The following is a 14,929-nucleotide window of genomic DNA, read 5'->3' as shown; positions in this document are numbered from 1 at the left end:
CCCGGCCCGGAGTCGCCACCCCTTCTCAGCAGCCCGCGGACTCCGGCGCGGCGGAGCTCCGGGCTCCAACCTCGTTTCCCTCCTGCCCCGTCCCGCCCCACCCCCGGCCCGGAGTCGCCTGCTGCCCGTCGGCCCGTTGAGCCCCCCGTCCGCTGTCAGCAGCAGCCGCGCTGACTGACCGGGCAGGTGCAGCGAGTGGGCGGCGAGGCGAACAATAGCGGCGAGGCTTCGTTGTCAGCGGGGGCCCCGCCTGCCTGGCGCTGCAAGTTATGCAAAAGGCCGAGCCATTCTCATGCGAAGGCTGCCCCGGGCCGGGGAGAGTGCTGGCCTGGCGCTGGCACTCGAGGGGGACGCTGCCAGCGGGGAGCTTCTGCCGCTGCTTAAAACTTTACCTCGAGATTAACAGCTTCGAGCAGACTTTCGCCGTCGCGCCGACTTTCTGGTGTTTAGGCTGCGTGAACAAACACCATTCCTCGGTTATCTTCCCCGCGGTTGTCTTCCGAGACCAATCCCCACCACAGGTGACGAGCGCCCCGGCGGCAGGCGGGCAGCGGATTAGTGGCCCTTAGGCAGAGGTCTAAGCTGGTCCGTTCGCCTGTTCCGATCGAGTTGTGTTCTGTTCGAAAAGCGTTCATTATGTTCATTGCATCGTAATGCTTTTTCTAAAACATTTTTTTTACGTCCTACTCTCTAAACTCCAATTTTGAGGTTTTTAGCCGTTATTTGGCAACATATGGTGTACCCGGGGCCTGCTACTTGTGTTTCCTTGACTATCTTCCGAGGCGGAAGCCCAAAACTAGGAAGACAACCGAGGAATGACTGCACATGTCAAATGCCCGCTCGCGCCCCATGCCCGCCCAGTCAGGCCCCGGCAGGTTGTCGGTCTGTGTTCGAGTCCATCCCTCTCGTCGCCCTGCACCCAGAAAATGGTTTCAAGGAAATTTCAATCCAAATTGAGGATGAAGAAACTCGCGCCTTTTGTTTCGAGAAAATATTCCCAAACAGAGGGAAACTGTTCGACGAGTGAACAAAAATTTCTTTATTGAATTCAAGTATAAGTTTCTGCGTCCTTAAATTTCCTAGAATAAATTTCCTAGAATCAAAGACACCGTTTAATTTGTGGGTCTGGCCCTCGAGAGCTAATCTTACGCGCACGAAGGGACCTCCCTCTCGGCGCCAGCCACCTGTAGTACGGTCCCCTGGGAACGATCGGCAGGACATAGAGGAGGGGGGGGGGGTCATGTTCATACGGGGATGTAGAGAAACACGCGGTGCACTCGGTGACCGTCGCGAACACCTCGAACACCGCGAACACTCCGCCCCGACGCCCCGCACGCACCGGCGAGCGGCACGCGGTCGGCACGCTGCGGCACCCACCAAGAGTAGGGTGGCACCACCACCACCAACGCCACCACCACCACGCCAGGGTGGCAGGCGCCCAAGTGTCGGCCGGCGCTGACAGATGCGGCGCACTGCGGCCCGCTCCATCATATCCCTAATAAACCAAACGCAACGCTCGGCTCGGCCCGCGAGGCTCGGCCTGGCCGCCGTGTCGCTGTCATTCATGGCGCCCCGAACCCCCACCCCTTTTCCACATTAATAACGGGGCTCCAAAAGCACCCCGTCGACCCGGCCCACGACCACAATACGTCTCGCAAGTAAAAGGGGCCGGGGGGAGGCGGGCAACACAACGACAACATTAACGCCAACGTGAACCGACAACAGAGTTTTAAAGCGCCCGTGGCGAGCACCGATATGCAAAACCGCACAGCAACTTGTAAAGGGAAAGACGTACAGCAGGGTTAAAGAAAAAAAAGAAAGAAACGATGTTATAGTTTCAGCCGAGGGGGCCACCACTTCGATTTAGGATGTACACAGGATTACGTGATTACAAGGATTACTCACGTAAATTATGAGCGATTACACATGAATTTTGTTGAATTTCTGGTTCCAAAACCATCAAATTTGGACAAAAAGGTAAAATTTAGTGATATTGGTTAAAAATTTGCTCAAGTATTACACGGAATACACAAGGATTACATAGGGATTACACCCTCATCTGTACATAGGATTACGCGAGTGATGGCCCCCTCGGTTTCAGCTCACAAGGTTTCAGTGTACCACATAGCCTAGCTTACGATTTCTCAAGAAAGGAATAAGTACATGAAGACACGAAAGAGTTTTCTCCTGTATTGAAATGAGCCGGGGGAAAAGGGGGGGGGGGTGGAACTACAGGAGGGTGTCGGGAAGACAAAACATAGCGGCCTCGTCTGGGAGATGATGGAGGGTAACGACGCGCTCAGATACGTCACCCTCGCCGATATTTTTCACATCGAGATGACAGCCGAGCCGCCTGACACTGAAAAATAGTGGACACACGCCGAAGGGGAAACCATATCGCAGCCTTGCTGACGACAAGGGTAGTTATTGTTTTTAGAATCCTAAAACACGACTGTCACTGTTGCGAAGAACGGTTGCGTTTGCCGCATAACGACGACAAGGTATTGCAATAATGACAATAATAATATTTTGAAATTCTTTTTCGGTAGTGGGGCGGCAGAGAAGGCGGCCGTCGAGGGGGGGGGGGCGCCCCGTGTGTTATGATGAGAGTTCGTGAGGGGCGGCGTTCGCGCGATATTTGTGTATCTAGGCGGCTTGTTTTGCGCCTCGTTTGTGATCCTCCCCCCGTCTCCCCATCATCCTCCCCCCCTCCACCCCGCTCAGCCTACCCCAATTAACTCCCCGCAGTGCCAGGCGCCGGGGGGACCCGAGGGCCGCGCCGGGGACCAGCTGACCTCATCAAATACAAACAGATTTAACACGTTGGGTGCATGGGTCCCATAGTAACGTAGCACATTGCCTACCCCACTGTTAAAAATTTCTTGGGACTTCCCGAAGATTCACTTTCCACCACTATTAGAAATTCACAGAGGACTCCGTTCTTAGTTTTTGTGTACTAAAACAGATCTTGAAGGTGGAAGTTTTCAGTCGTCTATATGTTTCAAAGCTAAACTCGACACGTGAAATCTACAGAGTTCCCAATCCCAAAGGACTTTGGCAATACTTTTCACGATTGTTCCTCCGTGAAATCCCAGGATTTTTTCTAACAGTGCCCCGACGTGTTATAACCACGCGGATTTGAATTTGCGCAAAACACACTTCTTACATGTGCTGGCAGTGAAATGCTTGTCTCGCCGGGCGGCTTAATTCGAGTGCGCCCCCCCCCCTCTCTCCCCTTTCACACGACACACGTCTTCCAATGGACGGTACTGTTGTTCTGTTTCTGTCTCGACGGTTGTCTCTGTGTCGCGCGCCCCACCCCGGACATTTTATTTTTACACTCACACACATACGATGCTGTCTCCCCCTCCCCCATCACCTTCCCCTCAATCTTTTGTACTCCTACACTGAAAGTCTCTACACTGCACTTAGCAGACACTCCCCCGCCCCCTCTCACCCTGTTCCTGCTCTCTCTGACGGGGTATTTCGCTGGGGAACATAGCTCTGCTTATGTTTGTCTTCTCTCATGGCAGGCAAGCGCGGGTCTCTGTCCACGACACTACTATACTGAGGAAACTGTCCAGCACACGTGACTCTGCGTCTCACGAAAGACCTTCCGTACGGAGCAACAGAGCATCCCCGTATGGATGCTCCGCAAGTAGGTCTGCAAGGTGAGCTGCGGCAGGACGCAGGTGGCGGCCGAGCCTCCCGATAAGTCACACAGTGACCATTAATTAAGGGAAATTAGATGCCGCACACAAAGGAATTCCCCACATCCGCTGCTCGCCTGGCGGCTCCACATTACGAGTGGGAGCGAGACAGAGGCGAAGAAGAGAAGGGGGAAGGGGCGACGGAGGCGGAGTTGGCGGTGAGCACGCCACGCCACGCCACGCCACGCCACGCCTGCCCCCGACCCGACCCCCGCTCCACGGTCCGGAACACATCGCGGAGCCACAACAGGCACGGGCGGGCGCGGCGGATGCCAGAGATTTTGGCGGCATTCACGTGTAGGACGTGGCCGCGGGACTCTGCGCCCGGCGGGTGCCAACGCGCACCTGCAGCTGCCCCGCTGAGCAGGTGACTCACGCAACGCAACGCCTCAGCGCCTCGGCCACGCCGGGTGCGCCAGCCGGGCCCGTCACGCTAGCAGCAGCACGAGGAGCGCCCAGACAGAACGACATCGCGGTACAGGTTTAATCCTCCTAAAACTGGATTAAGTAAACAACAAAAAGCGAGACTACAGTATTCGAAACGTACAGGGCCTCGCCATCGCCGCCGTCGCAGAGCTGTAAAGTGGTCCCATGCGGTTCAAAAGCGGATCGTGGTCCCGCACGTTTGTTTTCATTAACCGATTTCTAATGTGTCCTCAACCCGGTGAAAAACACAGCCGCTGAGGCTACAGAATGCTGTGTTCTTGCGATTTCATGAATATCCGCGCTGGAACCGCACTGGACCGCCTTTACAACCTCGTCGCGAAAGCGACCCGTGAGGCGGGCGGGCGCGGGGCGGGGAGCGCTGTGGGGAGCGCCCGCGGGCGGTGGCAGGCCGCGCAACAGCCGTGCGGAGCGGGCAGCCTAGCCGCCGATGACAGGCGCTTTCCAGCAGGAGCTGGCCGGGGGCCGGCCGGCGGCCGGGCAGTGTGCATCCTGCGCCACGAGTGCCATGGGCGTGGGCATGGGGTTTATATCATCACCTACTAATTATGTCGCTCGCTCGGTCGCTTTTCCGACAAGCTGCTATCGCTCCAGAGAATCCTTTCAGATGCACAATTCACATTTTCTGTATCCGTCAAAAAAGTATGTAATAATTAAAGTAGCATGGGATGTTCTGAAAAGAGGGGTTTAAAATGTAGTATTTAGTGTCCCTTCTAAGATTCTGTGGGACATTTACTTTGAAATAAAAATGTAGGGGAAAACATCAAATTTATTAGTGTTGAATAAACAGCACGTGTAACACAACCATACAACACACTTTTTGCAGCACATATCACACCGACAGTGATCTTTCGAAGGATTGCATTATTATTTTTATAAGCAAAGTTGAACCTTTCTTGTTAAATTAAAGTTTAGAATTTGCAGCAACATATAAACCTTGAAAAACTAAACTAAAATCGAAATCGCCGACGAATTTAAACCTACGCGCCATTTTGTACACCTGCCGCTTTCTGCTGTGTTTTGACTCTTCCTTGTATGAGAAATTTGTCAGAACACATAGTTTACTCGGAAAATTGATAAACCCATGGAGTCAAGCCACTAACGTAGGGAGACGCAAGGTCTGGTGCACCACCTAGTTCTTCAACGATTTGAGAACATTTCTCTTAGAGTAAGAGTCGGATCAAGGTATCCAATAGATTCGGTATATAATGCTGATGATCACCAGCACATTTTTTTCCTCGGTACCTTAACAAAAATTGGATCTTTTGCGAAATTTTGACGTTGCTACGAGCTATTGGGGGATAGTGTGAGAGAGACAGACATATCTGTCATGGCGGATCCCCCACCCTTCGACCAGCGTCTCCGCTACGTCGTCTGCGCTGAGTGAACTAGCGACTGACTAAAAACTATAACAAATGTATTTTCTAAGGTGAAAATCGTTCCTACAGTATAATGCTGATCATCCTTGCACTTGAGAGATGCTATTCAGTACCCTTACACCCCGGTAAAATTATTTTTTATATGTTTAAAGTGTTAAAGAAGTGTGCAGCTTTTACGATCGCCCGTTCGTTAGTGCTAATTTTTACAAAGATATTACTTTTTTGCCATCGTCATACCGTCCCAATAATTAAACTAGATGAAGAAATTAATAATTGTTTTAACTAAACTGTGGCCCTTTCTTTAAAAACATTTCATAGCATTTAAAAGTAATCAAATGTTGACGAAACCGACGTAACCTCTACACCCGATCACAACACCCAAATCACAACAAGCACACATGCCAACCTACGGCAAAACTTCACATTTTTTTGAAGCATTCATCAGGACTTTTTTTGTACAGATCGTACATAACAGTGTAGAAATGACAATCAAAGTTTTAAAATAATATTAAAAAGCCTTCGTACTCCAATATTCTGTCAATATTTAGAGCAGAATGATTTGCCACAGTTGCCAGCACCTAATAGAAAAGAAAGGAGGAGGAAGGTAAAGACTCCGGACCGTTCCGCCACCTACCACGAAGGCGGTGGACGGATCCCCCAAGGGCTGGTGGCACCCGGCCGAACCTTGCGTCTCCCTAGGTTAGTGGCTTGACTCCATGATAAACCGGACCGGGGTAACGAACGACAGCTGCCTATCTTGGTGAGAAAAACTTAGTTTTGGCTTTTTACTGTTTCCTGAAACTTGATTGTGTCCCTAATTTCTGACTGAAAGTACAATCTTCTTTTCTGCTTTTCATTTCAAGTTGCTGGATGATGTATGTAGAGGACCGCACAAACCAATAGTTTGCTTCCGCTGCCGCTCATTATTTATTTCTCGCCTGATAAGCCATTTCAGTTCTTTTCTTTCTTTGGTGAGTAACTTACCTTTTCTCGACTAAGCGTCGTTTCTACTAGAAAACTACCACGTGGAAAGTTAACGATAACCATGCATGTTTAAGTTCTTCTGGTAATCAATGGTCCAGGTTAACCTCCGGGTACTCGTGGATTTTAGCTTTGTTCTACCTATTTTGCGAGTGAAGTATTCTTGTACCGCTCTTATCGTAGCCTCTGTTCCTTTCCACGACGAACACGGTTCCTAATGTGCATGACTATATGTAACTGTTCGCTGACAAGTCCCAGATATTCAGAGGGTGGACAGCTTCTCATATATTCATGTCCTTTGTATGCTGTGTTTTCCAGGGATTGACCAACAAAGACAATGGAGGATGTAGAGAAAGAATCGATGTCCCTGCTTCTGGATAATGCAATGGAAGAGAGCGACCTTCCATCTGACGAGGCAGCTAACACTGCTGAATCTTCACATGCTGGCGTTGACTCAGTTGGTGATACTACACCAGCTGAACAAGGTGATGAAGGGACTGAGCCTTTGATGGAAAATGAGCAGGAAGGTGCACTGCTAGAAGGTCAAGATAGTTCTCTCCCTGAAGAAATTATGGCAAATGAAGATGCCTTTATTGTCGAATCTTTGGACGGTCCTACAGAACCACACCAAGAAATGGAAATGATGGATGTAGCATTTGAAGATCAAAAAGATGATAATGTATTGACAGAAGATGCGGCAGCCACAACTTTAGAACAAGCTAATGAACCCATGGAAATACCAGATGGAACTGTTTCAACATCAGAAGGTTTTTCAGAGGACCAATTTATGTCTGGAACCGATGCTCTTATTGTTCAAAATGAACCACCACAGCAGCTTATGGAAGAAGCAGACACTCCAGGGGAGGCTCCTAGTGGTGATATAACCACTGACATTGGTGAATTGGAGGGTCACCCTACTTCTGATAAAGATGAAGAGTTTTTCACTTATGTTGAGAAGACAAATTCAACCTTACAAGTTCAGGGAGATGATAAATCACTTACTCAAGAAGAACAGAATTTAAAAGATGATGCATTAGAGTCTTTAGTTGCTCTTCAGGATTCCAAATTTATTGAACAAGAACATGCAACGGAACAAGTAGAAAATGAAGCCAATGCTGAAGATCATTTAGAGCTTCCCATTGAACATTCTGATGAATTACAAGCTAATCGCCAATCTGAAAACTTATCTGACGTTTTGCCTGCTGGAGGCCTTGCAGAAAATGCTGTTGACAGTACTGACACGATGGACTTGCCAAATGAAGAGGCAGAGCCCATTGAATCTGAACTACCTGATGAAGGTGGAGTGCCAACTGAAAGTGAAACAGTTGCTGGAGGTGAAATGCCTATTGAAGGTGAGCTGCCTACCGAAGGTGAAATGCCTGCTGAAGGTGAAATGCCTGCTGAAGGTGAAATGCCTGCTGAAGGTGAAATGCCTGTTGAAGGTCAGCTGCCTGCTGAAGGTGAAATGCCTGTGTCAGATGAAATGTCTGCTGAAAGTAATATGCCTGTTCAAGCAGGAGCACCGATTGATGGATTGCCACCTGCAGATAGCAATGAGTCTGCAGAGGGCACGGATGGCTTCACACTTTTGGCAGGTGGTGATAATATGGAGGAATCGCTGGGTGGTCTGGAAGGCAAACTGGTCGTTGGGGCTGACGGTACAGTCCATCTTCTGAGCCAGGAGAGCTTGCAGGGTATTCAGCTTATGGAAGGTGACGAAACATCAGAAGAACAAGCTAATGAAGAGCAAACTGCTGCACAATTGCAGCAGGTTATTCAAGCTCAACTACAAGAAGCTTTAATGAAACAAGAAGAAATAAAGAGGGAAGAGGAAGAAAATAGACCAGAACCAGACCCTTCTCCTGGAGATCAAGCTAGTGCTGAGTCTGATGCCTTGGCCACACTCGCTTCAGCAGCCCTTGACCATCAGGCCCCCTCTAATGGAGTTAAAAATGAGGTAACATTCTTTTAAATGTACCCTTATTGTTCTTGTTAAAATTTAATATTTGACTAACATATTGTTCTATATTTCCTTTATAGCCAGATGCTCCTGAGATAAAGTCAGAGCCTGATAGTAATGAACCCCAGTGGATGGATGTTGGGATTTGTAAAGGAACAAATTGTGTTGTTCGAAGCTTTTACATTCCTAGTGAAGGGCAAACTTGGGACAAGAACTGGGAAAATATAAATACAAGTACCTTACCTGACCATAGAGCTCTCGCAAAGCTTGAACTGGAGGCAGGTAAAGCATACAAGTTCCGTGTAGCTGCTATCAATTCCTGTGGACGTGGGCCTTGGAGTGAGGTATGTACTCGACTTGTTTTTCAAAATATTGTTTGAGGGTGCGATGAGGTACATTTGATTATGTATTCCATTCTTCTAGTATTATTAAATCGGGCTCTTATTTATTTAGATTACCGCATTTAGAACCTCAATGCCTGGAGTGCCTGGTGCACCATCAGCTATCAAGATCTCAAAAACTGTTGAAGGAGCTCATCTTTCTTGGGACCCACCGGCAGCTACATCAGGAACTATTGAGGATTACACTGTATACATGGCTGTGCGTAGTGCAACCACAGATTCTCAGGCAAGATTACATTTTACTCATGCTGTCATGAAGTAAATTTGTTACCTTCTAAAAAATTAATTTACTAAATTACATTGCTTTTAGGTTGTTTCAAGTGGTGCTACACAGTTAGCATTTGTAAGAATATACCAAGGTGCCGAAAACCAGTGCTCTGTAGGCTTTGAAACCTTGACTGAGGCGCACATTGATACAACTACAAAACCTGCAATTCTTTTCCGAATTGCAGCCCGAAATGAAAAAGGTTTAGGACCAGCCATCCAAGTTAGGTGGCTACAAGGTAGGTTCCTCAAATCATTCTATATTTTTAAAATGTTATTACTATGAAAGACTCTATCAATTCATTGTTCCTAATATGTATTTTTTTTTCTATATGTTTTTGTAGATGGGGCAGCTCCCAATAGTGCTAAACCAGTCAATGCACCTCTTCGAAGGGTAGGAGGTGAAATCAAGCCTCATACTAGCATTAAGAGAAAAAAGAGTGAGTGTGAGTGATTTTTCAGTCATTGACATGCCAAAGTTTTTTGGATTGTGCTACTATTTTTGTAGATTAATATGTGCACATGACATCATTTTCACTTTCATTATGTTTATTTTAGTATTGATTATTAGCACGTTACCCCATAGCTCATAGGAATGCATATCCTATTGTGGTCAATGTTGTTCCAGATTCTCTGTATAATTCTGTATAATTGTATTGTTTCAGTAAGTGACCAAAAATACTATCTGTTTTTTGTTAGGTGTTTAATGACATTTATTGTACAGTTGGGTATTTCTTTTTTCATTTATATAATTCCATTACTTCGAAATATAGTTAAATTTTAATGATACGAAATTGTATTTCTAAGTAAAGGGCAACAGTTTTTTTTTTAAATGTTATTATTAATTAGCATTATTTTAATTTGGGAAAATTAGGGAGGGGGGTGGGACAAATCGCACATCAAAAGGAAAGAAGTGTGCAAAGGCAACTGCAAATTTTCTCTACCAGGTGCCTAAGAAAAATCTCTTGATTTTGACATTATTTTCACCAGCGTAGCCGTAGCATTCCGGTAGCGTCACGAGGCGTGACAGCGCTTGACAGAGAGGGGCCGACTATCCGCCGTGACAGGACCTCTCCCTCCAATATCGCCTTGCCCCACGTGGGTCTGGCTTGCGGCGCGAAAACCAGGCTAAGCCCCCCGACCGAACGGACCTCGGAAACATTATCCGATCCCATTGCAGTGTCTCCGCGTATCGCCGGATTCTCGACTCTGGTGAGAGAGACGGAGGTGGGGACTTGGCCACGACAGACACGAGCATGCGAACGCAGCGCGGGGCGCTCGTGAGTGAGTGATAACCCGGGGCCTCCCTCACTCCGAGCTCTTAGTCCTCGAGTCCGTTACCCGACACCGTCGTAGCGGTATGGCGATTTCAGTAATCTGGATCAGAAGGGACCACCACTGGTTCGTTCGCGATCGTTCTTAGGAAGTTTTCGTTGTTTTATGACTCCGGGGGAAGTAATATCCGCATTGTAGTGCGAAAATGTTTTTATCAGGCTATGTTAAAAATGCAAAATGGGCAAAATAGAAGACGTTACGATATGTTTCGACAGTTCCGATCTGGGATCTGGGCAGCAAGCAAGGGCGGCAACGTCGACGAGATACATACTTCATGCCAAAAGCACAAAAATGTAACTAGATTAACATCATAATTTCACACATGTTTATTTGAAGGACTACGACTCCATGATTGAGTTGTCATCGAACCCGATCCACTTAATCGCTGCCGGTCGGCAAGTCTCACGCTCGCGCATCGCGAACAACGTGACTGGTTGTTGGTGGGTCCCGTTCTCCTCCCCTGCCCCACCCCCCTGGCGGCTCGACGCGTGCGTGACATATCCCCGGCGCCTGGACCCAGTCCCGGACCGTGGTGTCTGGAGGTGTCCGCGCCCAGGCCAGTCGAATGCTGAGCGAAGTGGAGTAAGGTCGCAGGCCTCCTCGCACCCGCCGCGCGCCGTGTGGCCTTTGAGTTCCGTATCCGCATTCGGCCACAGTTCAGCCCCCAGCGAAGATGGTGCAGATAGTGTGGCTGGTCGCGTGCGTCGTGATCCTCGCGGGGAAGGCCAGCGCGGCCGCGGAGATGGCCACCGGCACGGCCTCGACGACTGGGATGCCGCCGCCCCTCAACGCCACCCGCACGCGGCAGGCCAAGGACCCCGCCGCCGAGTCCACGGGGCGTTCGAGTGGGGAGCCGGCCAAGCCCAAGCTCATGGTGGTGTTCGCCAGCAGGGCGATTGACGAGAGCAGGACGGAGCCACCCCGGACCATGTTGTTGTTCGACGACATGCAGGTGGACCGCAAGTCGGACGTGCCCGAAGAGCCGAGCTCGGAGCTGCTGCCTCCGCACGAGGACGACATCAGGGGTGACGACCGGCAGGCTGGGAGCTATGGAGCTGGATACAACTACCCGAAACCCCAGCAAGACGACCCGAAACTATCCGCAGGATACCACTACCCCAAACCACAACAGGACGATTCGAAACCTTCGGCAGGATACAAGTACCCAAAACCTCAACAAGACGCCCCAAAACCCGCATCAGGATATCATTACCCGAAACCTCAACAGGACGACCTGAAACCCTCGACTGGATACGACTACCCTAAACCACAGCAAGATGACTCGAAACCATCCACAGGATACCAGTACCCGAAACCGCAACAGGGCGGCGTGAAACCCTCATCAGGATACCATTACCCTAAACCTCAACAAGACGACCTAAAACCCTCGACTGGATACGACTATCCCAAACCACAGCAAGACGAACTGAAGCCCTCCGCAGGGTACCACTACTCTAAACCTCTACAGGACGACTCGAAATGGGCAGGTTATGACTACCCTCTCCCCCAACAGGATTCCCAGAGACCAGCTCAGGAGGATAACTCGCCTCCTCAATTGCCCTCGTCGGGATATTTGCACCCGATGGTCCAGGCCACTAGTACATGGCGGCCGCTCACCCAGATCCCCGACCAGGACTACCTGCCGCCCAAGGGGCAGCTCCCCCTGGAGGAGCCTGCGCGCCCTACCTACGGGGCGCCTGCGCCTGTTTGGAGTGGCGGCACACCAACAACAAATTTTGACGAAGTTACGCCAAGCACAATGACTTCTTTTCGGCCAGAATATCTTGAGGTAAACCCCACCCAGCCGCCAACCATGCAGGACGAGCTGCCTTTCAGCCATGCGCAGATAACGTGGCCCCCTACCGATGGTTACCTGCCACCGAAACCTCAATTTGACGGTAACGAGCCAGTGAAAAAACCGCTGCTCGACGAATCTCCATACTTCAGCTACCTTCCAGCTCAAGAACCTGTGCGCGCCTACCTACCTTCAAAACAACCCCTTCGTGACGATTTGACAGCGAGCAACTACCTACCTCCAAAACAGACCATCCGCGATGACGCCCCAACAAACAACTACCTACCCCCAAAACAGCCCCTCCGTGACGACGCTCCTATAAACAGCTACATACCTCCTAAACAGCCTCTCCGTGATGACGCCCCAACAAGTAACTACCTACCCCCAAAACAGCCCATCCGAGACGACGCACCAACCAACACCTACATCCCACCTAAACAGCCTCTACGCGATGACACCCCAACAAATAACTACCTACCCCCAAAACAGCCCCTCCGTGACGACGCTCCTATAAACAGCTACATACCTCCTAAACAGCCTCTTCGCGATGAAGCCCCAACAAGTGACTACCTACCCCCAAAACAGCCCCTCCGTGACAATGTCCCAACAAATGCCTACTTGCCCCCTGAACAGCCCCTTCGCGACCATTATCCATTGGACATCTACGACCCACCACGGGACACTGGACAATCATTTGACAAAGAAGAGGATCTCTTCAAGTCCATTCAGGCTCAGCCTCGCCACCTCAGCGCCGCGCTAAGAGCGGGATCAGTCGATGAACATGGCATTCGCGTCACTGGTGAGTTCCTCCCTGCCTGTCCAGCCTGTGAGGTAGGCCAAACGAAGACACGGGTGTCAGACGGTTGCCTACCCTCCGTCCGTCGGGCGCTCTGCAGCCTCGTGCCCTCTCACAACGTGCGGAGCTGCATCAGTACAGTTATATTGTTGATTAGTACTGTACTACGTCCACTGCGTCCCAATCATGTTTTAGATGACCCCCCCCCCCCTTCCGTATTCCACGGTCAACAAGGGTGGTCGTCATTTTCAAACACAAAACAATGCGGCTGGTCAGGGTATTCTGGCGCCTCTAAAGCACAGTCCTGCCTCTCTCTCAGATATGAGCTGTCTCCGCACGGCCCACCGTGCCCGCTTCACCGCGACCATCACATCCCCGCGGTTTGTGGCCTGGCCGCCCGTGCTGGAGGCGGTCCCGGGGGGCGGCGCCGCGCCAACGGACTGCAGGATCATCGCGGACCCTGCTGACCCCCACCACCGCTTCCTCGTGGACCTTAGCAACCCGGACCTGACTCGGTGCGGGGTGAAGGGGTGCTCGGGTGAGGGCGAGGTGGGTTTGCTGTGCACAGAATCGAAACTTGACATTCTCGGCCGCCTTCAGTAATGGACCTTCGCCTATCGCCCGCAGCCACGCCTGTGCAGCAGGGTGCTGATGCCCAGCCTGCCCGGTCTGCGCCTCGCCTCCGACCCGGTGCTCCTGCTGCAGTGCTCGCTCCAGCCCGCCTCCGTCTCCCTCCTGCAGCAGGCCAGGATCGTGGCGGCCCAGCCCGCGTCCGGCCGCTCCGCCGGGGTGGTGCACGCGGGCGGGGAGCGCGCGCCCCTCCACGCGCACCTGCAGCTGCACCGCCGCGGTGCCTCCGGGGAGTTCTCTCGGCCGATGCAGCCGGGCGGAGCAGTGCACCTCGGCGACGAGCTGCAACTGCGAGCCACCGTCAGACGCGGCGACGGTAAGTCTCCATGGTAAGGATGGGGGGGGGGGGGGGGCAACTGCATAGGGCTCTTTAGTTCCTTTACAAACTTCAACTTCAATGAAGTCTAGGCAAGACCCTCCCTCAAACACCTCCTTCCCCCAGGCTGGCAGTCCTCCCGTTTGTCTGACGTGGTGGTCCGCCGCGGATCGGACGCCGTGCACCTCGTGGGCGCGGACGGCTGCTCCAACCAGGAGATGCGCGCCGTGTGCCCGCGCGACCAGGGCTGGCTGGTGGGGGAGCCGCTCGTGTCGCTGCTCACCATGAGGGTCTTCATGTTCAGGGGCATGCAGGACGGCGACCAGCTCGTCCTCACGGCCAGGGTGGTGGCGTGCCTCGACCGAGCTGACTGCAAGCTGAGCGCGGTGAGTATGTCGAGTGTCACGGACCAGATCAGAGAGGGCAGAGCTTGTTAGCTCCCTCGGGATGGTTTGGCCCCGCTCACTCTCAAATTTGTGTGGTTGTGCGTGCATGCAAGCGCGGGTTGCCTATGCTCGAGCCATATTGGGTTGGCTGGCTGATTTGCGGCTGCTAACAATCTGTTTTCATTTCATACCGTTATTCAGGAGACTTGTGAGGCCAGGACGCGGCATGCTCGAGCGAGGCGGAGCAGTGGTGGTCTAAACGCGACCGCCGTCTCGTTTGAGGAAAGCGTGTCATTCGTTGTTCGCCGTGGGTCACCGGGTCATTCAAGCGATGTCACTGAGGAGAGGGAGTCTACCGCGCCTGCGCCACAAAAGCAAAATCTGTTCACCACTGCATCAATGATATTGGCGACGATTCTTCCCTCAACAGCCATCCTCCTGTACTGGTGCAAACGAAGTATAAGATAAAACGGTTCATAAAATCGCCTTTCTTGATTTGACACTTCACCCACTTTTTATGTAAACCGAGCAC

General features: G+C 51.2%; 2 protein-coding genes across 5 annotated transcripts; both read left to right on the top strand.

The window, feature by feature from the left end:
- The first annotated feature begins 6,101 nt into the window (after positions 1-6,101).
- Positions 6,102-9,933, top strand: LOC113207614 (host cell factor 1). Of its 4 annotated transcripts, none has more exons than XM_052264671.1 (8): positions 6,123-6,293; positions 6,397-6,504; positions 6,833-7,884; positions 7,939-8,471; positions 8,555-8,818; positions 8,928-9,101; positions 9,186-9,378; positions 9,484-9,933. In XM_052264671.1, the coding sequence occupies exons 3-8, from the start codon at positions 6,852-6,854 to the stop codon at positions 9,591-9,593; spliced, it is 2,307 nt and encodes a 768-aa protein (XP_052120631.1). In that variant the 5' UTR covers positions 6,123-6,293; positions 6,397-6,504; positions 6,833-6,851; the 3' UTR covers positions 9,594-9,933. The 4 variants fall into 4 exon arrangements, with proteins under 4 accessions (XP_026280031.2, XP_026280038.2, XP_052120631.1 ...); XM_052264670.1 differs by having other exon boundaries at positions 6,833-7,902; XM_026424246.2 differs by having other exon boundaries at positions 6,102-6,293; positions 6,833-8,471.
- A 117-nt stretch (positions 9,934-10,050) lies between these two features.
- LOC113207400 (uncharacterized) lies at positions 10,051-14,878 on the top strand. Its single transcript, XM_052264669.1, has 5 exons — positions 10,051-13,068; positions 13,385-13,614; positions 13,693-14,011; positions 14,138-14,397; positions 14,599-14,878. The coding sequence occupies exons 1-5, from the start codon at positions 11,148-11,150 to the stop codon at positions 14,863-14,865; spliced, it is 2,997 nt and encodes a 998-aa protein (XP_052120629.1). The 5' UTR covers positions 10,051-11,147; the 3' UTR covers positions 14,866-14,878.
- The last annotated feature ends 51 nt before the right edge of the window (positions 14,879-14,929 follow it).

The sequence above is a fragment of the Frankliniella occidentalis genome, unplaced genomic scaffold, assembly GCF_000697945.3.
Source record: "Frankliniella occidentalis isolate FOCC.00 unplaced genomic scaffold, Focc_3.1 Scaffold20, whole genome shotgun sequence".
Classification (NCBI taxonomy): domain Eukaryota; kingdom Metazoa; phylum Arthropoda; class Insecta; order Thysanoptera; family Thripidae; genus Frankliniella; species Frankliniella occidentalis.
This window is presented reverse-complemented; position numbering and strand designations above follow the sequence as displayed.

Excerpts from the sequence above, each read along its gene's own strand:
- LOC113207614 (XM_026424246.2), top strand. The coding sequence starts at position 6,852 with ATGGAGGATGTAGAGAAAGAATCGATGTCCCTGCTTCTGGATAATGCA. Across the intron at positions 8,819-8,927 it reads GACGTGGGCCTTGGAGTGAG|ATTACCGCATTTAGAACCTC; the intron begins GTATGTACTCGA and ends TTATTTATTTAG. Across the intron at positions 9,379-9,483 it reads CCAAGTTAGGTGGCTACAAG|ATGGGGCAGCTCCCAATAGT; the intron begins GTAGGTTCCTCA and ends ATGTTTTTGTAG.
- LOC113207400 (XM_052264669.1), top strand. The coding sequence starts at position 11,148 with ATGGTGCAGATAGTGTGGCTGGTCGCGTGCGTCGTGATCCTCGCGGGG. Across the intron at positions 14,012-14,137 it reads CACCGTCAGACGCGGCGACG|GCTGGCAGTCCTCCCGTTTG; the intron begins GTAAGTCTCCAT and ends TCCTTCCCCCAG. Across the intron at positions 14,398-14,598 it reads CTGACTGCAAGCTGAGCGCG|GAGACTTGTGAGGCCAGGAC; the intron begins GTGAGTATGTCG and ends ACCGTTATTCAG.